This window comes from Mesoplodon densirostris, chromosome 2 (assembly GCF_025265405.1).
Source record: "Mesoplodon densirostris isolate mMesDen1 chromosome 2, mMesDen1 primary haplotype, whole genome shotgun sequence".
NCBI classification, from domain to species: Eukaryota; Metazoa; Chordata; class Mammalia; order Artiodactyla; family Ziphiidae; genus Mesoplodon; species Mesoplodon densirostris.
Window position 1 is genome coordinate 131,290,060 of NC_082662.1, and position 26,610 is coordinate 131,316,669.

At 35.1% G+C, this 26,610-nt stretch overlaps 1 protein-coding gene across 1 annotated transcript in view; it reads left to right on the forward strand.

The window, feature by feature from the left end:
• Positions 1-24,893, forward strand: part of RGS7 (regulator of G protein signaling 7) — a 614,965-nt gene extending 590,072 nt beyond the window's left edge. Inside the window, exons 11-18 of the mRNA XM_060088393.1 lie at positions 3,392-3,466; positions 8,530-8,628; positions 9,841-9,902; positions 10,911-11,021; positions 12,265-12,390; positions 19,243-19,429; positions 22,274-22,363; positions 24,819-24,893. Coding sequence (XP_059944376.1) covers positions 3,392-3,466; positions 8,530-8,628; positions 9,841-9,902; positions 10,911-11,021; positions 12,265-12,390; positions 19,243-19,429; positions 22,274-22,363; positions 24,819-24,893 — 825 coding nt within the window. The remainder of the gene's footprint in view (positions 1-3,391; positions 3,467-8,529; positions 8,629-9,840; positions 9,903-10,910; positions 11,022-12,264; positions 12,391-19,242; positions 19,430-22,273; positions 22,364-24,818) is intronic.
• Positions 24,894-26,610: the final 1,717 nt, after the last annotated feature.

The window sequence follows — 26,610 nt, forward strand, 5'->3', positions numbered from 1 at the left end:
TGTTTACTTTTAGGATCAATGCCTTCTTATTAATTTGCTGATTAATGGTGTTAAGAATTGGTTCAAATAGAATTTTAGATGTCTGCTAATGGCTCATTAACTAAATTTTTTATTTTTTTACATCTCCACTGGAGTATAATTGCTCCACAACAGTGTGTTAGCCTCTGCTCCATAACAAAGTGAATCAGTTATACATATACACATGTTCCCATATCTTTTCCCTCCTGCATCTCCCTCCCTCCCACCCTCCCCATCCCACCCCTCCAGGTGGTCACAAAGCACCGAGCTGATCTCCCTGTGCCACGCGGCCACCCCCTACCAGCCATCCACCTTACGCTTGGTATCATTAACTAAATTTGAAAGGCCGTACTCTTTTAACTCTGAAAATGAAAATTCTAATTCTTTTTGAGACTGCAGTCAGATACATTCTTATGCAAGGGAAAAATATCTTTCTTTTTCATGCCTTCAGTAGTTGACACAATTTCTGGGGCCATTTGTCAATACCCATTTGTTATGACTTGGTATAAAGTATGATTGATTTAGAATTCTAGCTTATAACAGAAGGAGTTTTCAAGTTCTATTAGTTCAGACTCCTCATGTGCATAAAGAAAATATATTTTCTGTATTTTTTATATTTGGCCAATTTTTCTCAGAAACCCATTTGAAAGATAGTTTTCAACGTGTGTGCTCTGCATGATACAATCATTTAAATCATCTGCTAGGAAACTTTTGGATAAGTGATCACACTTTTAATTTTTTTTTCCACCTCTCCCTGCTGCTATGCGAGGTTGTTTTTGATAGCAGTTTGGGGTACAAATGTTTTATTTTTATATGATCTTCTGGCTTCTTTCTGATATCTGCTTTAGCCAGGTCAGTGGAGTCTATTCCCAGGACTGCTATCATGGGGGTACCATCTCATCTCTGGGCACTCACTGCTGGAGTTTGTGTTCCAGACATTTGCTCCCAGTGTAAAACCCCTGCACACCTCGGCCTTGGTCTCAACCTTAGGCTCCCATCCATCTGTTAATCTTGTCAGAACATCTGCCTCCTTTAGTACTGAGGCATGCAACAAACTCTGGGTCTCTTGCCTGCTGTATGCAAGCCTCAGGAAACACTATTTCAGGCTCATCTCTCTTGCCAACTCCAATTATAAAGATTCATGTTGGCTGTGATGACATGTGGTGATTCTTCTAGGTATATAAATGGGACTAGCTATACCACCCACACATTACAAGCTCCCTCATAATTGTCTGACGATTTCTATCACTCTTTTCTTTCCCCCTGGGGTTTCTTCTCTAGAGGAGGAAAACGAGGACACCTGTTGAGTGCTGCCTCTTCCCTTTATTTCTCTTTTTCCCCTGGTCACAGAGGGACATGCCTTCCTTCTCCTGTATATCATATCCTCATTTATCCCACTCCTTAATGTATAGAAGAAAATCTCTATGATCTATCTTGCCATGCTTGGCTCTTGATATATCGATGAGAGCTTAAAGAATTTCACTGCCCACACTTCCCTAATGAGCTTAGGGGTGGAAGGCTGCAAGGAAATGGAAATTGAATAGGAAATGAACACACATTGTTCATGTTTTAAAACATTATCTTTGTTACTTCTAGATCAATGGTTATGACTCCTGACTACATATTAAAATCACCGGGTGGGGAGCAGTTGGTGGGGAGGCTAAAACATACTTATGCCTAGACCAGCCACAGAAAATTAAATCAGAATATCATATATTGATCAGCCTCATCCTGATAAAGTTTAAGTGAATTTCTCAGTGTCAGTTAGTAATAAGTCTCACCCAGGAGGGTGCTCTTCCTTCCTCCTACACTGCCAAGCAGACCACGGTGCTAAACCAGCTATTTCTAGTTTTAAATAGATATGCAAACCAAATTTATAGTTTATTTAATGTTTATAGGGCAGTGTATTATAGTCTATATATTTCACATATAACCTACAAAGAAAAGAATGATTTCTTCATTTACTTCTTTATCCCTTACACATTATGGTGGAGTTTTGTCACAATAGTTGTACTATCAGGGGAGAGTTCTTTAAGGAAAATGTCCTATGTCCTTATTATACAAAGAGCTAATCCCTATTGCTTACTAGTGCTTGTGGAGAACTTATTTCCCTAATCACATCAGTGCTGCCTTTTGCCTTTCCCTCCACCCCATCCCAACTCTTCAAAAGGATTTTTTCCACGTTCATATTTCTCTGGAGTCACTTTCAAGGATAACTGATGTTTTAATGATCTTTCAATCTGTGGGGGAAAAATAGAGAAATTGAGCAGAGATGTGCAATGTAATAAATTTTACTAGTACCGGAGATCCCTACATCCAGTATCTAAACTTGAAAGTAAAGGAAACACAACCATGTAACTGCTAACTTCCAATCACTTCTAAAGGATAAGTGATATCTGAGGACCTTTCTAGATTTAAGATCCCAAGTATTTTTAAGTCTCCTTACTTCTGTTTCTTGATTCATATTTTCTCTCCCCTACCTCCTCTCTCTTTCTATTCCTCTTCCTTTCTCCTCCTCCCTCTTCCTTTTTCTCTCTCTTTCTCTTTTCTTCCTCCCTCCCTCTTCCTCTCTTCTTCTCCAAATAAAAAAGAAGCTTTACAGCTCTTTGTTTCTTTGCAACAGAATGATAAATCTGGCAAAGTGACACTTCTGTGATTGTCAAAAAAACAAGGAACAGGCTGTCCACCCTTTTCCTCCAATCCACCCTGTTTTAAAGGGGTTCACCTGCCTGTGGGAAACAAAAAAGAAAGTCAGGAATTCCTGAGAAGCATGGTATATTGATTCCCAGTTGCTTTCTTCATCTTCCTCATTTTAACCATTAACTCCATTGCACATTCTGTCTATAGAAAACAAATATTCCAAGTCACTGGATTTCATGAATCATTGTAGAAAAATTACTCTGGGATATGAGCTGGTTCAACTGAATGCCATTGGATTTCTAACTTAGGAGAAGCAAGCAACCATCAGTGTCTTCATCATCAGAGAGGGTACACTCTCAGTGAAGTTGAATGCAGGTATCAGCTGGGGGTATCACCCCATTTAGTCTCTGGACACCCTTGCTTTAAATCTGTTGGGTTAGCAGCTACTAATAATACTAACACCCACTTTCACATGCAAATCTCTTGTATTTCTTTTTCCTGTTTCTCTGGGAGTTATTCTAGAATGGTATCTGAAGCCTTTTAAACTTGAGGAGTAAAAGAGTGCAAAGCATTTCATCACTGGCTACTGCTGAGAGAAGTGGCTGTGGCCATTTGAAAAGGGCGGCCAGGGACTTGTGTCATCACAGCATTTGCTCAGGTTCTGGAGAGTGAGTGCACTGATCAAAAACTTTACACCCAAAGATTCCTTTGTCTTTCTGTTTTCCATTTCTAGCCTGGATGCGTAAATACCACTGAAGTGGACATTAAGAAGTCATCCAGAATGAGAAATCCACACAAAACACGAAAGGTAAAATTGACGTTTGTTGTGCTGATCTTGGTAATGTGTTGGACTGTTTAGAGGATGTCAAACACACACAAAAAATTTTTATTCCATTTCATGAGTAACTTCTAGTATCTTCCCTGCTCTTCCTTGTTGCTTGACTGGAAGAAAATCTGGAAGTTCAAGCCCTGTACTTCTGTCAGTTCCTCTGTCCCCAGGAAATAGCCTCCATCCTGATTCTCAAGCGTACCAAGGTCCCAAAGTGGGGGGGGGGGCGGCGGGCTGGCTGTGAAAGGAAAAGGATGCTGAGAGAAGAGCCATTTACAGAAAAATGTATCTCTTTCAGAGCCCAGGAAATGAGCAAAAGTAGGTAGAGATTATCTGAGAAAAAGTGGTACTCATGAGAGAAGGGCCTTGTTAAAGAAAAATATAAAGAAAAAAAGACATCATCATAAAGATGTTTAATTATAGATATCGTATGAGGACCATGTTTTAACATCAGAATTTAATTTATAGTGACACAACTATAGAGTAGCAGTTATAGGTTCAGGATCTCTTATGTGAGGAAGTATATAACAAAAACAAAGTGCTATTCTGAATTCAATGACATTTAATATAACTGCTTGAAAACACATAGCAGAAGTATCTACATTTTTTTAAAGTAACATATACATGTAGAAGACATTTTTATTTATTCCATAAAAAATGGTTGATGCACGTAAGAATGTCTGGCCTATAGCAATCACTCCGAAGGTCAGTGCCACTAGATCAAAGCATCCCGCAACTTCAAGACCTTCTCTTCCATAGCTTTTTACTTAAGCAGCAGTTTCCAGGATATGTGTCCCAGCAGCAGGTACTAAACATTTTTTTTGTAGTTTTATTTCTTAATGTCTTCTTCTTCCATCCCTAGAAACATACCATTATGTTCAAAGGCCCCAATACGGTCCAAGTACCTTTCCTTTCTTGTAAGACAGTTTATCTTGATGTTAGGATAAAGAAGCCACAGGAAAAGTGCCATAAAATCCATTCAGATGAGGTGCTCAAAAGCTTTTGCCCCTAGCATATCTCTGAGAAAAAGAGGCAAAGCCAGACCAAAACAAGCCTATTGACCCCTCTCTCTTATGATCAGCCCTACTCAGTTCCTCTCATCCTCTGCTCACAGCATGGCCTGAGTGTACCGGGGCGAGCTTTGTGGAACCAAATTCAAAAATCTATCAGCTCTCCCAAAGTACATTAAGCCACTTCTCTCCACTTTCTGAATTTTGAAGAGTTCAGAGTACATTACTTTGTGTCAAGTTTACTCCAACAGACACCAAGTGAGTAGCTATGCTCTGATTCAGAAGAAAAAGTATATGGATTGATGAGATAGAACTTAAAGATTAATAAAGTAGTTGTTTACATTCTCCCTTTAGCACTATACTCAGTGATGATATCTTACCAGTGCAACACATTGCATCATTCTTTTTGAAAATTTGGGAAGCATTAGTTTGCAGTGTTTATAGCTGTTTGTACATGAAAATATTGGTATTTCTTTACTTCCATATGCAAAATGTGGAAATTTAAATTTTAATGTGTTATAAAATGGGATAAATTATTCATATCTTAGAGCAGCACAAAAGTGTTTTAAGTAAGAAGTACAATAAACTTGCAGGCAAGAGAAACTCTGCTCAAAATAGATAAAGGAGTGGAATAGTCTAAAACTTTGGGATTAGACCAGGGCAGAGTTAGCCCTGGATATTACTGGACACAGAGACTCAGACATAGGCAGAGCTCTCTCTCATTCTTCTCTAGTCTCTTTTCTCTGCCCTCCATCTGCACTGGCTTCCTCCACATGGCATCAGACATGGTCACCATCATTCTCCAGTTGAGCTGAGAATCCAAAGGAAAGAGAAATATTCCCTCCCTCATCACCAGTTAGAAAAATCCCAGAAATTCCACTCCACATAGAAAGGCATAAAAGCTTCCTGCACTCTTTAATTCTTATTTTAAAGTCCCCTCCCCTTGACCAAAAAAAAAAAAAAAGTAGGAGAGAATTTTCTTAGATCTCTTCTGAAATGTAAAGTAAAATCACATATGAACAGATTTAAGTAGAAAGTCAAATCTGTTTCCTTTAATGAATAACGTATTCAGGATTCATTTGGATTATACTACATATGGAAAGTGCTGATCCAGGCACCCTGGGGAAAAAAAGCTGTGTTAATCAAGTCAAAGCATCTTGGTTTAGTAATTATCTTTGCTATTAAAATTCAAACTGGATCCCAATTAGTTAATTTGATTTTCCCCCATCTGCAGATATTAAGACACTGAGAAAATTTTATTTATCTTTCTCTCTAGCCTTACCCACCCTGTGCCAAGATTTCTAATACATTTCATTTTTCTAAAAAATGCAAATCCTTTTACATTGCAAATGATCCTCATAACTTGTCAGCCAAAATAGGATCAATATTTACCCATAAATTAAGCCCTGAACATAAAATTGCATTATTCGTGGCTATTTTCACTCTAGCCAAGAATCAAAGTTAAAAGCTATCACTGGTCCCCAGAAAATGAAGCTATCTGGGTCCAGCTATCACGGGTCGCTGAATCATGAAAGGGAGAATTCATGATGTTTACTTACATGTAATACTAAAAAGGAAACTTCCCAGTAACCTCAGAGCCAGTGGCCAGGCTGCTGGTAGACTACTTGAAACAACACTGCCCAATGGCTTGGGTCTTATATAGAACTTCATGAAGACGATATGAAATGCATGCATATTGAAATAATCATAGAAATGTAGAACTAGAAGATAATTTAAGGATCATTTTACTTCTATGACACCATAAATTGTGTTTTTTTTCTAGAAAATTTTCTAGAAATTTTCTAGAAATCTTTTAAATTATTTTAAATCTTAACCAAAAAACTTTGTTAGAACTGTCAGCTATCTTGTCTTAAAAGCATTTTTTTACATGAACTAGAGATTCTTATCAAAGAACTTTAAGTAATTAAAACAATGTAAACAAGAATGGAAAGTTCACACCTTAGAATCTTTTTTATTTTCTTTATCAAAAATTAGCGGGAGACAACTGAAAAAATAGCAGACATTGGAAAGTACGATTGTTTCATTATTAGTGATCTTTCACTTGCCTAATTTTTTTTGTTTGTTTGTTTTTTTTTGGTACGCGGGCCTCTCACTGCTGTGGCCTCTCCCGTTGCGGAGCACAGGCTCTGGACGCACAGGCCCAGCGGCCATGGCTCACGGGCCCAGCCGCTCTGAGGCATGTGGGATCTTCCCGGACCGGAGCACGAACCCGCGTCCCCTGCGTCGGCAGGTGGACTCTCAACCACTGCGCCACCAGGGAAGCCCCACTTGCCTAATTTTTAAATAGCCACCTCAGCCGTTATTTCAGAGTTCAGAGGGTTATGTTATTTAATCAGTCTCAAAAGCAAGTAGTAGTAGTTCATGCAGGGCTTTTCTGTTTCTTCAGTGGAAATTAAGTCTCCTTTTGTTCTAGACACTATGCTTTTGTCATTCTTTTCTTTCATGATACTTATCACAGTTTTAATCATGTTTATTTGTGTGATTCTTGTGTAACCTTTAGGTTGTGAGTTCCAATGAAAGAGGAAGCATACCTATTTTTGTTTATGTCTATATCCCTAATGCTTAGCATTATATCCAGCATATAGTAGGTGTTCAATAAACGTTGAATAAATGCCAAAAGGAAAGAAAAAGAAACAGTCCAATCCATTTAGTTCAGTCCTGTTAATAATTAATTCACAGCATATGTGCTACTCCTTGGGTTGAAATGTATGCCCAGTAACAAGAATTGAGTTTCAAGAGACTGGGGCTATGGCAAAAGAGGGAAGATTGAAGGACCTACCAAAGATAGTCTGAAAACCAAGTCAAATATGTTAAAGATGGGCTAAGAGCAAAATAACAGGGAGTCACAAGGAAAAAGGGCCCAGGTATAGAGCCAAAAGGTTAACATTAAGAAGAGGTGGAGTCCAAGTGAAAACAGGTCAGTTAACAAAGCACATTTGAATTTAGAGTTACTGGTAAGGTTGGTGATGGGCCTGAAAATTGGCTTGGTTAAGCATCTACCCTCTGCTGATTTCAATAGTTTCTTTCCACTGTTTGGTAACTTTAATTCTGTGGGGCTCATGAAACTTTATCATGTCCTCATCCTCATCCTTCATCCTCATGTCCAAAGAAAAAGTGCTCAGTAGCTACATTAAGTTCTTTATTTTAAAGTAATAATACTTTGAATTTAAACAAAAATTAATTTGGCCTCTTCCTTGAGTTGACATGTGAGATGTCTCACCTTCAGTTGGGAATGAATTTTTGTCCCTTTAAGTCCCCAGATCTTTATTTATATATACTATGGGTCTTTCTCAAAATAGAGCATTCCTAAATAGCAGGTTTGACATTTTGACAAAATAGTAAAGAAGCACTGGGACATTAAGAATTTCAAAGATGTGCAAAACCTTAGGAGTCATTGATGTTTGAAAATGGCACCCAATGGAACCAAATGACAAGGCCAGTATTGTAGGGTAAATAACCCAATTCTGAGATGGGAAAGTAGGAGCACTCTAGAGTGTCTTTATCATACCATCAGAGACCAAATCAGCAATGGAATTCTTAACTTAGTTTCTCTCCTTAGTACTCCATTCCTTTCCTATGTAAAACAACTCAGATTATTTTTACGCTTTTTTGGCTTATTACATTTTTATTCTATTCTATATCCACCTCTATTTTATTCTGAAATCAATATGTATTAGATGTTGTGTTATGTTGTCATTCCCCAACTTAGTACTCTCAGCCCACTCCCACACTTTATCACACTAAGCTAGTTTTTTTCATATAATCAATTACTCTGTCAGTTAATCTAACTACGTATTTTTTTTTCAAAAAGCTGTGCTTCTATTTTACATCCGTATTTGTGATAGCATTTATGATAGCAGTGCCTTTTGAATTTTGATAAGAAACTTAATCCAATATGCAGCAAAGCTTTGAGTTACCTTACAGGATATATAACACAAAACTACCTTTTAGAAAGTCTGTGACTATAAATGGTATTTTGTCCTAACATATTTTGTTTTTATTTTGATATAGTCTGTCTATGGTCTTCAAAATGATATTAGAAGTCACAGTCCTACCCACACACCCACACCAGAAACTAAACCTCCAACAGAAGATGAGTTACAACAACAGGTGAGTCAACCTATAATAATGGTTTACAAGGTACATGGGTTACAGAGTAGCAGGCATGAAGACCAGATGTTGATGTTAATAGTAGGTATTTTAAAAACTGATTTTTAGGATTGACTGTTTCATATAGATTTGTAGTGAAAAGGTGATTTTAAGATATGTAGTCACTTGAAAATTTATCAGTATATGGAGATAGTTTTCAAAACTCTTCACTCTTTAATTCCCCAAATCCTTTTTCCTCTAACCAATTTTTTAAAATTACACACAATGATTTATAGGTGTCTCCATTATTAACAGTTATTTTATACTCTAGAACTCTGTCTTAAAGAATGAGAAGACAAGAGGTTGGTGACATTAGGTCATGTGTTTTCCACCCCCAGTCATGTGACATGATCTTCACAAAAGAGTGCTTAATCTTGTTTCTGCAGTACTGATATCTATAAGCCTCTTGAAGTTTTCCCTCATTAGCCCTGACAAACAGTCAGGGTATGTATTGTTTCTTGTTTCATACATTGATCAATAGCGTTGGCTCCAAGTAATATTTAAAAGCGAACACCAAGGGTCTCATATCAAATCATACTTAAATCCCTGGGTTAGTTAAGTCATGGGACTTTTTCTCCTTTTGCTTATTTTCCCCTAATATTTTATTGTAACATGGTTTATCAATTGTGTAATACATACTTTTTCTACTATATTTATAGTCACCATGAAGGAAAAGTAATTCAGAGAGTTTTAAATTTTCCACATGTTATTATGTCCATGTGAGAATTTGTCCTGAAATGTTGATAAAATTATTCTTAAAACAAATATCACTGATGCTTTTGTTGGGTTAGTATTAGGAAGTAGGGTTTATTTTGAAATTATAGTAATGAATAACAAAGACATTTATTTTCTGAATTTAATGTTTGAGGGAGAAATGATTCTGATTTGGATAAATGCTAAAATTTCTACAACATTTTAAAAATAAAGTTACATTTTGTTAAAGCAGGCAGAATGTTCAAATTTTCTGCTGTTCTAAAGCAATACTGGTTATGTTTACATTCAAACAGAGTTTAATTTTTTGTTAACTCTTTTAAAGCCCTCATGTTTGATATTTTCTACAGACCTTGAAATTTTACTGGTTGAGAACATATTCTTGTTTAGAATTGCTCAGTCTATCAGAATTTAGAGTTGAAAATTGTGAGAATGTAGCTACTTCTTTATCTCTTTTTTCAGATAAAGTATTGGCAAATACAGTTAGATAGACATCGGTTAAAAATGTCAAAAGTTGCTGATAGGTAAGTATTGCAAGACACCCATATAAATAAAAAAATTTTCATATGACAATTAAATGTGCTCAATATGGTAAGAGAACTGGTGGGAGGAGAATTGTTATAAATAATTGGAACCCTGTAAGAAATATTATTTTCCTTTTCCTTTTTGAACATGGAAAACTTTCAAAGAGCTCTTTTGTTGTACTTCAAATGACAGAATAATCATTATTATCTTAGGTCTCTAGAGGTCCAGTCTTTGTGCAACCAGAATCAAATACAGAAGATAATTCCAAGGAGTTGAATCTTTTCACTCCTGCTAGGAGAAATGAAACTTTCAATTTATTAAGTTACCTTTTGGCAACTTAGAAGCTCTCTGTAAATTCATCTTAACATTCACACTACTCAGTTATTTTATGACTTCAGAATTTGAATTAAACTCAGATTTTATATATTTTCCTATTTTTCATTTAAATCTGTTTTTAAGGCATTCATGTTCTTCACTTTGGGGCATTGCCAAATCTTACCTCTCCAACTTTTTTCCTCTCCTTTTTCCCTTTAGTTTTTTTTTAGATACAGATTTTTTTTTTTCAAAAACTTGTAGTCAGTGATTCCCCCTTTACCTAATTCCTGTAAATACTTTTGACAAAAAATTTCCATTTAACCCCTTCTCCAAGTTGAGCTAAACTTCTCTGTTGTGCTGTGGGTGGGCTAGTTGACCAAGGATTGGAACTGACCGTTAGCACTTCCTTTTATACAGTGACCTCTTCCATTTTGTCTCATTTTAATGTCGGGATATTAATTCATATTGCTTAGGCATGGGGAGAGATGGAATCCTTAGCCATATTTGTCTTCCAAGAAGCACAATAAGTTGATGCATTAAAGTTATTGAAACATGAAAACTGCTATTGGATTTCATTCTATAAGCAAGCAAGGATTCCTTGGCCAGATGTTTTTATATTGTGTCCCTTACAAAGATCAGATAAAACCTCAGCCAGAAAACTAAGGAAAATGAAAATGTTTCTTTCTCTCGAGTCTGCTAAGTTACACGGAACAGTATATAGAATATGACCCATTTCTTGTGCCACCTGACCCTTCTAACCCATGGTTGTCTGATGATACTACCTTCTGGGAACTTGAAGCAAGGTAATTGACATTTTCTCTTCCTTCCAAATATTTCACTTATTTCAGGGTTTGAGTGAAATAGGAAGAATCTTATGGCTGACTAATTGTAAAAGTAATTTTACTCTGTGTCTACATTAGCCATGATATAAAGCTCTTGTTCAAGGTAATGGTTTTTGAACGTTAGATATTTGCATTTATATTAGATTTGCATTTCCAGAAAGAATGGCACAAAAAATTAGAGGTGCAAGCGTTTCAAGGAAAACTAGTCAGAGTTAGGGTCTTTAGTTCTTAAAATTTAGCTCATTGTTTTTAGCTTCCTTGAAAATCTGCATAGCCACAAAAGCCCATCTATTCAAGTAAAATGAACGCTACACCCATAGTTACTTAAGCCCAATACAAGTATGCCTTTATAAATTCAATTTTAAAACAAAATGAATTTACCATAAACACTCTAAGAGAAACTGACAAGAGACTGACTTCTTAAGAAAACCAAAGCACAGTTTAAGACTCCCTGGTTTCTTTCATCAGCTATATAAGGGAAGAATTATATCATCAATCTTGATGGAGTCATAAAAAGATCATTGCATACCCCTTCACAGAGTGAGGATTTAGTATTCTGCAGCACTCCTCTAGATTGCATTTATGGACCTTCTCTTCCATCCAGTGGTTCTTAAATGCTTGACAAGTACAGATCTCTTCATCCGTTAAGTTCTAGATTTTATACATGTGAAAGTTGGAACCCCAAAATGTTGTGACTCAACCAGGATTAGCTCACACATTTAATCAACAGCAGAGTCATAAACCAGGATTTAAGTCTTTTGAGTCTCAATGTATTTTCCTCCAATACAACTTGCCACCATGAGACTTCATTGTGTAGTGGTTAAGAAATTGAGCTCTGGGGTCAGAATGTGTGGAATATTACCTGTTCAACATTGGCAAGTTATAACCCTCTTTCTGCCTCGATTTCTTCATTTCTAAAATAAGAATTATAATAGGATCTGTCTCATAAAGTTGCTGAAAAAAAGCTAAGAGAGAGAATCCATCTCTTTGCATCTAATGCTTAATAAATGTTAGATTTTATTATTAATGCCTAACTTTCATCTCATGATAATTTCATGCAGATCCATGAATCAGAGATTTTTTTCTGAAAAATATGTTAAAGATGGGAAATTAAAATCATATATGATTTTGAGGGGAAATATAATAGCAGAATATAGAATTTGTAATGAAAGGAATATATTTGGATTTGTTTTATCTTCTATAGCAAAGAACCAAGCCAGCAGAGGGTAAAACGATGGGGTTTTGGCATGGATGAAGCACTGAAAGATCCAGTTGGGAGAGAACAGTTCCTTAAATTTCTAGAGTCAGAATTCAGCTCAGAAAACTTAAGGTAAACCATGTTGTTTGAATCTTATACTATATGCAAGAGAGACCTACCTGTGATGAGTCTGGTTATTTTGCACTTGATAGACCAGTTACTATCCCACCAACATCATGATGATGATATGGGCCCATTGACTTTCTGCCTCCTAATGGAAGAAGAAAAGGTAATGAAGGCAAGGCACTTTGTCCAACATTATCACTTCCTCATAAAGGTTTATTTTACACTGTCTCCTGATCTTTTAACTATGTAAATCTGATGCATTTGAAAGGGCCTGCATAAAGAAGTGTAACACTTAGACTAGTATTTGGCAAAATGTGGGATCATTGATAATATTTATGCAGTTTAATTAAAATATCACCTATTTATCAATATTGGTCTTCTTTGTATATTGCATCTCAAGTAAGATCTAGAAAAAGAGATTGAGTGCTTCTATAAAACTTGAAACAAAACTATGGAGTACATTTACTTTGTACACTTAAATACAGCCTCAGGGCAGTTGAGAGCAGCATCTCACTGAGCCCTGCTGGAGGGGTATGCATCCTTCCCATCTGTTGTAAACAGCATCCTTACATATTTTTGAAACTTTTCTGACTTGAGGCACCTGGAAATTGAATTTTTAAATGTGAGACATTGGAATAGATATTAATGGCTCTAAGATCACTGAAGTGAGTGATAACTTTCCACTACATAAAGTGGTTTTTCTACAAGCTCTTTCATTCATTATTCTTTTGAAACTTAACACCCTAATTTACTTTCCCATGACTTATGCAGTCCTGTGAAATTCATTTACAGAAAGACATCAGCATTCATTTATTTTCACTGGAACTAAGCAGCTCCAGAAATGTCACATTCTTTTCAGGAGATTTAACAGATACCAATACCAAACCATTTAGAAATACATAATATTTTGACAGATGTCCCATGGATTAAGCAAGTTGACCACATACAGAGTCTGGAGGAATTTAATTATATGTGCATGCCTGTCATGGATTGTTGGGATGCAGCTTCCTATTCTCTTTCAAGTTTATGAGAACACTTGTTGGCTTTCACAAGGTCTGCAGTTGCTAAGGATTTTTATTGGACCTAATAATTAACATTTTCTATCCTGAGGTCACATTATGAATTATTGAGTACAAGAATGCATAAAAATAAAGCAGAGATAAAGTCTATTTTTAGCCTTTTAGTGGATGGGGAGGTGGAGTTTCCTCTAATTCTCTAAGTTTTTGAAAAAATGCTGACATCATGGGTTTCATGATGAAATAAATAAGCAGTGCCCCACCAGTATCACCTAATCAAATAAACATCCTTCCTGCTCTTATTAAAAGTACAGCTTAGTGGTGAATACAGAGGAGAAAACAGATCACAACACAAAATCATGGGTATTAGATCTGAGAAATACAGAGGAATGGCAAACCCAGAGGTGGAGATCAGTAAAGGCATCCTAAGGGAAACAGCTTCTAGGCTTGGATGACAAGGAGATAACCAGGCAAAAAAGGAAGAGGGAAGAAGTTTGGGGCAAAAGGAATAGCGTGTGCAAACTCTGTTTCATGAATGAAATTGAATCACTGCTGTTTTCTTAATCCGTGCCTTAACTATTTCTTATCTCAGTAATTCTATGCCACACTAGATTGCCTGATAAGTAATTACATATAAGAAATATTACATATTTCATTGTGTGAAAATGTATAAATATCATCCAAAAGGCTTTCTGTCCTATATTTTAAAAATACAGAATAGTTAATTTGAAGTAGTCCCGGCCCTAGTTCTATAGGGCTTGGATATTTAATATTTTTATGGAAGAAACGTTTAGTTCTGGAAAAGGTAAATGCTTGCATATATTTTTGCAGTCTAGGATCTCCCTTGCTCCATTTCTTCCTTTAATTTAAATGGTCACATGTATATATCTTTTCCTGCTGTGTTAGGAAAAGAGGGGCTGGATATCCCAAGAATCAGAGGTTATATAAAAATATTGCAAATAGACAGCAGACATAAATATCTACCAAATGTTATCTTAAATTTTGGGCTAAACTGATCATTTGGAAATAGATTTATGATAAGTGTTTAATTAGAGCAATTTCTTAAATCTGAACTAAATTGCTTTTAGAGCCTTTTTCTTTGTAAGCATTGTAAATGCTAATAAATCCTGTTAATTTTTTTTTTACTGCATGTTATGTTGAAATAAAAACAAAGTAAAATTAAAAATGAAATATTATATATTTCATATAGAGTCACATATATATTTCTTGAGTATATACCATAAGCTTGTTATATGTTTCCATACTAAGGATTGATAAATATAGATATAATTCTTGAATACCTTCTATATGCCATAATATGCTTTATATTCACTACTTTTATAAGTATGCCATGCTGTATTTTGTATTTATTATTTCTGGTTACCATTCATCTAATCATAACTTCAAAAATGAAATGTAAATATTCTTGCCCCATTCTACAGGCAAGCAAAATATGACTGGAAGAAGTTAAGCATCTTTCAGAATCAGATTACTAATAATTGGCATCCTAGGCTTTCTATAATCCAAAACCAAGCTACTGTCCACTGCGCCCCCAACCTGAACCCCCTGCTTCTGCCTAGGTATCTGGTGTCACAGACCGAGGGAGACAAAGCAGTCAAATTAGCCAGCAGGGCTAATTACACCTAAATAAGTCTCAATGCATCTTATTTAACATCTGCTATTTAGGAAAGTGTGGCACTCACATGAGCATTTTCTTCTAGTACTGAGACAGAAACAATAGTCAAGAAAAACTGCTTATTGATAAGTACTTATTCCTCAAATATAACTTCTGCTCTCCCTTGGTGTATTTATGCTCATTCCTTTTTCAGGTAAAGCAGAGTAAGTACTAAGTAAATGTAATAATATGAATGTTATATGAGTGCCCAAAAATATGTCAAGCACTTCAAAAGTGCCCTTTACATAATTTATCTCATTTAATCTAATGGAAACCCAGTGAGATAGGCATTAACATTCCATCTTACTGATGACAAAATCAAGGCTCAAAGACATTAAGATAATTCCTCATAGTCCAGCTACCATATAATAAGGGGCTATAATAAATAGCCAGTGCCCTTTACATTCTACTAAATTATTACAATGACTATGCTGAGGATAAGAAAGGCAGTGATACTTTTAAGGAGGCATTCAAGAGAGTGGTTTTGAGCATGTCATCTGCTGCAGGTCTGGGGGCAAACCATAGCTGTGGTACTCACAGTGGGTAACTTAAATAAGTGACTTATCCTTCATATCTTCAGTTTTCTCTAAAGTGGGGGAAATATTAACACATACTCTATAAAGTTGTAGGGATTGCATGAATTAATATAGCTAAATCACTTAGAATAGTGCCTGCACTTACTTATCCATGTAGATGCTGTTAGTAATACCTCCTCAACACTTTGATATTTCATCCGTAATTTCAAGTCTATTTAAGATGTCACTGAATCTGTACAGCCTTCCTAGAACTCCCTTTTCCAACCCAGTACTTGCCCCAGCAGAGGGGCTCCTTCCTGCTCTGCATTCCTAGACTGTCTGGTTTGTGCTATTTCTTGAGAATCTCTCATGTGCCTCCTTGTATTATGGGCATTTGAATGGTGTATCTTTGATAGTTCAAGGACAAAGACATTCTTTTTATCTATGTGTTCAAAGAGTGCTGAAATGAACCTGAATGAGCATGAATTATAACACTTATGCTCCCTCAGATTACACCTAGCATTTCTATTAGATTGCACAGTTTCAGAATCTGTATTTTTTTTACATCTTTATTGGAGAATAATTGCTTTACAACGGTGTGTTAGTTTCTGCTTTATAACAAAGTGAATCAGTTATACATATACATATGCTCCCATATCTCTTCCCTCTTGCATCTCCCTTCCTCACATCCTCCCTATCCCACCCCTCTAGGTGGTCACAAAGCACTGAGCTGATCTCCCTGTGCTTTGCAGCTGCTTCCCACTAGCTATCTATCTTACATTTGGTAGTGTATATATGTCCATGCCACTCTCTCACTTTGTCACAGCTTACCCTTCCCCTTCCCCATATCCTCAAGTCCATTCTCTAGTAGGTCTGTGTCTTTATTCCTGTCTTACCCTTAGGTTCTTCATGACATTTTTTTTTCTTAGATTCCATATATATGTGTTAGCATACGGTATTTGTCTTTTTCTTTCCAACTTACTTCACTCTGTATGACAGATTCTAGGTCCATCCACCTCACTACAAACAACTCAATTTCGTTTCTTTTTATGGCTGAGTAATATTCCATTGTATATATGTGCCACATCTTCTTTATCCATTCATCCGATGATGGACACTTAGGTTGTTTCCATCTCCTGGCTATTGTAAATAGAGCTGCAATGAACATTTTGGTACATGACTCTTTTTGAATTATGGTTTTCTCAGGGTATATGCCTAGTAGTGGGATTACTGGGTCATATGGTATTTCTATTTTTAGTTTTTTAAGGAACCTCCATAATGTTCTCCATAGTGGCTGTACCAATTCACATTCCCACCAGCAGTGCAAGAGGGTTCCCTTTTCTCCACAGCCTCTCCAGCATTTATTGTTTCTAGATTTTTTAATAATGGCCATTCTGACTGGTGTGAGATGATATCTCATTGTAGTTTTGATTTGCATTTCTCTAATGATTAATGATGTTGAGCATTCTTTCGTGTGTTTGTCAGCAATCTGTATATCTTCTTTGGAGAAATGTCCATTTAGGTCTTCTGCCCATTTTTGGATTGGGTTGTTTGTTTTTTGTTATTGAGCTGCATGAGCTGCTTGTAAATTTTGGAGATTAATCCTTTGTCAGTTGCTTCATTCCATGTTCTTGGATTGGAAGAATCAACATTGTGAAAATGACTCTACTACCCAAAGCAATCTACAGATTCAATGCAATCCCTATCAAACTACCACTGGCATTTTTCACAGAACTAGAATAAAAAATTTCACAATTTGTATGGAAACACAAAAGACCCTGAATAGCCAGAACAATCTTGAGAACGAAAAATGGAGCTGGAGGAATCAAGTTCCCTGACCTCAGACTATACTACAAAGCTACATTAATCAAGACAGTATGGTACTGGCACAAAAACAGAAAGATAGGTCAGTGGAACAGGATAGAAAGCCTAGAGTTAAACCCACGCACATATGGTCACCTTATCTTTGATAAAGGAGGCAGGAAAGTACAGTGGAGAAAGGACAGCTTCTTCAATAAGTGGTGCTGGGAAAACTGGACAGGTACATGTAAAAGTATGAGGTTAGAACACTCCCTAACACCATACACAAAAATAAGCTCAAAATGGATTAAAGACCTAAATGTAAGGCCAGAAACTATCAAACTCTTAGAGGAAAATATAGGCAGAGCACTCTATGACATAAATCACAGCAAGATCCTTTTTGACCCACCTCCTAGAGAAATGGAAATAAAAACAAAAATAAACAAATGGGACCTAATGAAACTTAAAAGGTTTTGCACAGCAAAGGAAACCATAAACAAGATGAAAAGAAAACCCTCAGAATGGCAGAATCTGTATTTTAAAAGGAAATGGTCTTGACCTTTCCCTTCTGAAAGCAACCCATGGTAGTTTCATGTTTAAAGCATTGTTCATGTTGGATTATCTACTGTTATCTATCTACAGGAAAATAGTATCTAGAAACTGGAAAATTACTAGGTTGAGTAATATTTGATATTCTAATTGTAGCTCAACTACTTTATTACTTATTTTTGAAATTTCATTAATCCACAAGTTAAAACGTAATAGTTATGAAGGTACTGCTTATCCCCTTCTACATTTCTTAAGACTCTGTAGCCTGTAGTGACCTTCACCTCTGTGGTCATCTTTTCCATTTCATGATCACATCTGGCCCCTGTTGAGGATAACATAGATCTAGTACTTCCTTTTTCAAGTATCTTTTTTTAATTTAAAAACACTATATGATGTGTTATATACATATTCATTTTGTCATCATTTCTAGGTCTAACCAAAAAGACATAATATAGAGCAAAATTTTAAAAAATGAAACCCATTAATAGAATGTGACTTCTTATTAGACTTTGTTATTTGCTTTTATCAAGAAAAACATGTTCTGGTGTTCTTTCCTTTCAGAATATACTATATTCTATACAGAAGCATTTAAAATATATTTTTATATTTAGCAATGAGTCAGTATTATTTTTTCCAGAACTTCTGAATTTTTATAATGCCTCTGCAAATTTAAGCCTTTTGAACAATTACATGTGAAAGCTTGATGCTTCTGTCATTTCATAACTCCCTGAATTAAATCACCTAAAATTAGTTACTTGCCCTGATTTCTCCAGCGAGGACATTTTCTAATCTGTGTCCAGGACTCTTTTAATTCCAGTAAAGCTTCACTGTAATTCCCTTACCTGGTAAAGCAGAAAATCCTCTCCATACTAACCCTCATTGCTCAAATGGACAAAAGATCCAAAAGATAGAGAATGTGGCATACTTTATCCCCCCACAATCAGATGATCTGCGTCACTCACCTTAATGCCCTTCAAACTCCTGTTCCTTTCTAATAAATGGTTCTTTAACAGTGCTCCTTTGTTTCAGTAAAATTTAAGGTTGTATAGAATCAGGACCCTGGCAGATCTGTTTTTAACAGAGAACATCTAAAAGAGATAGTTTTCAAGATTTCCCTTCCCCAAATGTTATATCTTTGAATACAACTAATTAAAAAAAATCAGTAAAGGCCTGTTTCTGGAAAACCTCAGAGAAAATGAGTTCATTATTATGCTTCATTGTGAATTGTATAATAGGTCAATATTTTAAGAATTTTCAGATTATGAGGCATTGGAGTAAATGCTTGGTGTCACATTTTGCATAGATTCTGGCTAGCAGTGGAGGACTTGAAGAAAAGGCCTATTAGAGAAGTTCCCTCTCGAGTTCAGGAAATATGGCAAGAATTTCTGGCTCCAGGAGCCCCCAGTGCTATTAACTTGGATTCTAAGAGCTATGACAAAACCACACAGAATGTGAAGGAGCCTGGGCGATACACCTTCGAAGATGCTCAGGTTGGTACATGGATGGGCCTCACATTGCGTCACAAATGTTCTCCTGAGAAGTTGAAAGTTGGGATACTTTTGTTTTATTTCCATTGTAATTGGTGGCTATATCTAATATTTTCAATTTAGGTAACTGTATGTAAAATAACCAATTGATCTATAAGAGAACACAGATGCTTTAAAATGAGTTTTTAAAGCCTGGAAATTTTTGTAAATTTGAATGTTTTTACATGAAAATTTATTGAAGGGAAATATTTTAAATATTTGAAAACTTACTTTATTTTCTACTTTGTCACCTCAGTAACATGTATTTGAACTCTTTAACTTGTCTTCCAATGAGGAGATTCTAAGATTCTGACATTCCTCAATAATTTATTATTATGGATAGTCAGAACTAAACTAAATTAGCATGAAGTTATGTAAAACTCAAACCACTTTTGTCTCTGATGATAAAATGAAATAGTAAATTTAGACATTTATTATTTTTCCAAGTTAATTTTTTAGTCTACAAAAAGAAGAAAAAAGGAAATTGATATTAATATTAACATCCTAAGGCAAATTTTTATGTGTTTTTTCTTTTTTTTCTCAAACTGGGTGTAATTGCCTCCTTAGAAGCAGTTTGAATTTCTACTTTTTCTAAAAATATATTGTGCTCAATAGGAAAAATAAACATGAAATGAGAGGATATTATTTCCTAATGATGTGTTGAAATTGGCTTTTAAACCAGAACATGCATGCTTCATAATTTCTTAAAACCTCTTTTAGAGAAGAATGTTAGCTCTAGAAATATCTTGTTTTTAAAATAACTACATTACTAAAACAAAATATAGAAGATGAAGAATAAGGTACACAAATTTCCTTTCTTATTTTTACTCTCGGTAGAAAATATATTTATCCTTGGCTTTGGTTTAAAAGGAAATGAGCCACTGTGCAGAAAACTAACACAAGTTGAAACAGCCAACCAAAAACCCATTCATTCACCCTGGCTCTGCCATGGTCTTCTATGTGGAAATAATTACATTCTATGGAGACACATGAGAGAGAGCAGGATGAAAATTCTGGCTCTGTTGCTTGTTTCTCTGCTGGTTTTTCTTTCTTGCAGTTCAAGATAAACTTTCAAGCATTTTTCTGGAGCCAACAGCGTGTAAAATATTTGAAATTACCTTCCTCAAATCTTAATATTAAAAAGAACATTTCTTTGTTATCTGTGTCATTGAAGAATATTCTTGCTTATTGGGTCTTCAATAAAAGGAAAAGGCATGATTTTCTATAGAAAACACTACTACCTGACCATAGGCTTCTTTTTTCAATCAACCTCAGATATTTAATTCCAGTTTTTTGTAGGCTTTTAAACCATATATTCAAAAATATAATAATAGAATTTCCTGCTGCTGTTTAAGAAGAGATGCAATGTAATAAGAAAGCAGATTATGGAGCCAAATTGCCTGGGTTTTAGTCTGAGCTTTGCTCTGTGACCTATTGCAAGTAATTCACTTTTCATGCTTCAGTTTCTTCATATTTAAAATAGATATAAAAATGGTTACAAACCTTGTTGAGGTTTTGTGAGGATATAATTAACTAATATAGACAAGCACTTAGAAGTGTACCTGGCATATACTTAAGCATATTTGAGCACTTACTATGCATACCCTTATACTTTGCTAAACATTTATCATTCCTTTAATCCTGACAATAACTCTATTTTATAGATTAGAAAATTTAGACTCAGAGAAATGAATAAGGTGGTCAAAATTTACATTTTGTAAGTGGTAGAACTTGAGCAAGATAACATCTGAATCCCAAAATGATTGACTTCTAAATAAGACATTGCCTCACTTTTCCAACAACAAATTCTGATACAGTTCCAAATGTACCATACTTTTGGAGATGAACCTTAGACTAGATATTGAGACTTAATCCAGAACATCTTTAAGTGGATTCACAGTAACTACAAATTATCGCTGGTGTATTTAAGACAAGGGAAACTGAGTCATTTCTTAAAATATATATTTTCTCCAAACAAGAAGAGACTGGGACTTTCTGGCTATGCTCAAATGGTTCAAAACTCTATGTCTAACAGACTGGAATGAACAAGAAGCATTTATGCTCCCCTAGAGTGCAATAAGCCAAAGCAGAATCTCCCTAGATTGGGCCAACACTGAATTGGATGGATACATTTTTTTCTTCTTTGTCTACCAATATTCATCATCAAAACAGAACATTGCAGACTGATTAGGATTATCAAATATTTACCAAAACTATCTCTGAGTAAGTCAAAACATGCAGACAAATTGAGAGGTTTAGCAATTAAATATCACAAAATTTATTTTTGGACTTGTGCTCTGGCCTAAAGTGGATGTAGATGACAGTTTTCACCAAAGAGATGATTCATTTGGGAAGTCTGCACCCTCCAACTACATATAAATACCAAACGTTTCTAGAATGATTATTGAATCTTGACTTCACATCATTCTCTTTTGGCCTGGAGTAATCTTAAGAGACAGTAGATTTATTTATATTCTGATCTATGTAAATGATCTATGTAAATCAACAACTTGATTTGAAATTACTTCATGACAATCAGCTAACTAAATTCCATTTTTTTTTAAGGACTGGATATGGTTTACCTCCTCCATAGCTCCCAAACCGGTTTAAACATTGATCCTTGAATAAAATAATAAATTTGAAAGTCTAAATGTTCTATAAGCACATAAGGTATTCTCATCAGCATTATCATTATTATTTTTAGCTGCTTCCAGATTTGTTTTTGAACCAAATATTGTATTCTTATCACAGTACTTGATTTTTCCTGAGAAATAATAAGGAAGCACCTCAACCATTATTTCTTTTTAGGAGCACATTTACAAACTGATGAAAAGTGATTCATACCCACGTTTTATAAGATCCAGTGCCTATCAAGAGCTTCTACAGGCAAAGAAAAAGGTATTGGTTATTTGTGAACTTTTTTGACCTAGTTCTCAGTTGTAGTTATTTGGAGTAGTTACCTCTGCTGGGCCCACAGTATTGGACAAATGGTAAGTGAATATACTCCAAGACCCTCCCCCAAACCTTTGCATTTTTTAAGGGCCATTTAAGTTTTATGGGTTTCTGTTTGTTGATTGCTTATTTTCTTCTTTGTTTGTTTGTTTCTGCAGATGTTTATGCTTTACAAAGTTGTTTAGACACCGTTTTCATGTTTCATGTTAGTCTTCTGTATGCCAGCTTAAGGAAGTAAAAAATTACAATAAAGGAAGGAAAAGAACAATGTCATCAGATCAAAAATTTAAAGAGAGTTTTCCTTGTCCAGTAAGTTAGAATGTATGTTTCAGGCCATACGTTACATAACTCATTGTTTTCAATGATAGTTGCCAAAATGCAGTAATGTTTGCTTCCACATATTTTCATCTGGCATTTATTCTGAGTCATTTAGTATTCCTACAATGAGGTTTCATACCTAAGATGATAGCCAAGCACATTTTCGAAGAGCTGCAATAGGCTACATTATTCAATTAATGTTTATAATCAAAGTCTCACTGTAAATAACACCTTATATAACCAGTATAACAGGGAATGGAAAATCTGGATGTAAACATCAACATCATTCATTATTTTGTAATGTTAAAATAGTCCGTACCTTTTTGAAATTCTAAGATGAAATTATAATTTTGTGTAATTCATGATCATCATTTAAGTTAATGGTATTTTTCAAAGTCCACTGACTTTGCAATGGGAAATAGATACTCTGTAGTTGCACTGTCCAGTACAGCAACCACTAGCCACATGGAGCTGTTTAAATTTAAATTTAAATTAGTTAAGGTTACATAAAATTCTACTCAAATTTCTAGTGCTCAGTGGCCACAGCTAAAGACTTCTGAAATATTAGTTAGTATAGAATGAAATTTCCATGCTTTCAGAAAGTTCTACTGGACAACAATGCTCTACAGAATTAATGATGTTATCAACAGAAATTTAATACCAGTAGAAAATTATGAGGAAATTCTGAAGTTAAGCCACTAGATTTTCAAACATTTAGGCTTTGAAAATGTTGGCATAAAACCTTAACATACCTACTTCATTTTAGTGTAATTTGATTTTGCTTGAAATCACACTATTTTGTTTGCACAAGAAGAGTTTTGGTGTTAAAAGTAAAAGCACTAATGCAAACAGAGCCCAGGTCCTGTGACAAGAGACCTTCTGTGGCAACTCTCCTGTCTTCCTGATCCCTATGATTTAGAACATGAATTTGGTGTTGCATCATTTCATCATCCTGTCTTTTTCTGCTGTTTTTCTTTCTGACTTTTCTTTTCTTTCTTTCTTTTGTTCTTTTCTTTTTTTCTTTCTTTCTTTCTTCCTTCCTTCCTCTATTTCTTTCATTTTTTTTCTTTCTTCCTTTCTCTCTCTTCCTTCCTTCCTTCCTTTCTTCCTTTTTCTTCCTTCCTTCCTTCCTCTATTTCTTTCATTCTTTCTTTTCTTTCTTCCTTTCTCTCTCTTTTCCTTCCTTCCTTTCTTCCTTCCTTCCTTTCTTTCTTTCTTCTTTCCTTTCTTTCTTTCTTTCTTTCTTCTCTCTCTTTCTTTGTTCCTTTGCCCCACCCAACCCCACACATGTAAGTCGGAATATTCAATGGATCGCAGAACATCTTTTGAAAACTTTGCACAGAATGTGGTAAGTTTTAATTTTTAAGGAATTACAAATCATTAACTCCAATTGGGAAACATTCCCAGTTTCAAGCCCCATCTTCCACCTTGCATCCTTTGATGTAACAGCAAAGGTATTTATTGCCTTTATTCAAATTCAGAATTTCCTGCTTCCTACTTATCTCTCTGTCCCAGCACTTTCTGGAGTAGATAAGATATCACACGTGAAAATCTATATGTATCAAACTAAGGCTTGGAAAGAAATGTGTATTATGATACATAAAATGAAGAAACTGTTCTTTATATTTTAATTTTTATTCTATGTATCTCTTTCTTTATTAAAGATAGTGCATGCATTTCTATACTATTTCCCTTAGCTCTTCCTAAGGCTTAAAAGATTAAGAACAATGAGGGTTCTGTTCTTTCTACTTTTGCAGGGAGAAAATGACTTATTGAACAGTTTAAAGCCAGACTCAGTATGAATGGGGGTCGGCGACAATATATGCCCCACTAAAGACCCACTAGCATGCCTTTCTTATTCTTTATTTTTCAGGAAGGTATTGAAAACTATTGCATAAATCATCCAGGAAACGAGTAGTTTCCCTACCAGTGTTTTCTTAGCATCTTTCCTTGTGCTTAAGTGATATATTTGTTTGTGGGATTCTTTTTTTTTTCTTTTTTTTTGATATTGTGCCAGTGCCTTTGGAACTTTCTAACATTATGTAAGCTCAAACTAAAGCCTTCAACACATTTATTTTTATAGGGCAGAAACATCCCTATTTTCCCATGCCATAAAAACTGTACACCAACACTGAGGGCCAGCACTAACCTGTTATGAAAAGAGGTAGAAAATTCTTGGTTTATACTCAAGTTTGTCTGCATTGTCTGTTGAGTTGTGTGGTCAGCTCCATGCTGCTGCTGCTGTGGGTGTGTGTTGTGGCTTTTGCTGTGATGGCCAGTTAAGTGGAGTTATGTGTGTTGAAATGTAAGCAAATTGGATTCAGCAAAAATATGTTTTTTGTTTTTAGTTTCCTTCAAGGATCCTTTCGGTGGGGAATGTTAATCAGTGCTTTTTATGAATTCCTAGTTGTGGCTGTGTCCAGAGTGTTTGAAAGATTTTTAAAAGCAGTGTATACTTTGAACACTCAATGTGATTGCACAAATTAAAGGGCTGGAGAATGAAGGACTCCAGGAATTAATCACACTATAAACCTCCCAAAATTTTGGCTGGATCTTTTGGAATCTCTAACCTTTAATATAAAATTTTCTTAAGCATGCCTCATAAGTCACCATGGGAAGATAAAGACAATGCTAAAGAAATGCCTCAAGATTTTGCTGGAGGAAGTCACCACAGGATGTTGCACAGTGTTCTGTGTATTGTTTAAGAATTGTTTCAAATTCATTCTTTTCTAACATAATGCTGACAGAGTATTGTTTTTGAGATTGGATTGGAAATTTCTGTAATATAATTAAAAACATATAATGCAAATTAAGGAATATGGAAAGGGGAAGCAAAATGGCTGTCTTTCCTCCAACACCATCCCCAAATCTCACCAACTTCCCCAATTCTTAAAGTAGTACCACATTGTAACCCATTGCAAACTTTAAGAAAGGATCAGTAGGAAATAAAGAAAGAGAGAATTAATCATTTACACCTTCAACCAAAATTTATACGCCAAGTGCCAACTATACTGCAGACATTGCTATGTCTTAGGAAAAAGACCTTAACTGCTAAGGTACATAATGATATACACAAAATGTTATGTTGTACAAGAGAAAGATAAACTATTTCAATTTGTATTAGGGTGGATAGGGAGGATCCATGGGTAATGTGAGAATTCCCAGAAGAAGTTACATTTAACTGGATAAATAGGATTTCATTAGGCCATGAAAGGCAACCATCCTTTTAAGAAGAAGGGGGAAAAAAGGCTGGGATTACTGAAGAAAGAGAAGTTGAGTAACATTCATACCATAACACATATATAGACACAACATACTGATAAATTTCAGATAAACTTCAGACACAATTGTTTAGGGTTAATCCTTTTCCATCCAGGAAAATAAAAAGTAATATTTTTATTGAATATTTTGTTTCGGTAGTACTCTAAAGAAATGGAGTAAGAAAATTAGAAAGACTCTCTGATTTCCTCAATAGATTATGAATGATAACATTTATTTAATTAGTTATGAGAAATAAATTTTTATCCTGAAAATTATTTATATACAAAAATTTAAAATATTATACTGTATATCATTAAGTCTTATGATGGTTAATTTCTATTTAAAGTTACCTTTAACTTTCTATTTTCATTTATTTTTTTATTTCCCCTTGGTTCAGTGTTCCTCCATAATATGATTACTTTTAGGGTCAGAAGTTGTGTTAGCCATCCTAAGTACTTAACATAATACATTTTATGGAATACCTTTATAGGATCAATAAAATGATTTTAACACAAGATAAAGAATGAGTGATTTTATTATCAGATAGACATAATGGAGGAAAGACACAGTTTAAATAAACATTTTAAAAGAGTTCTATGTGCAGGTTGCTCTGG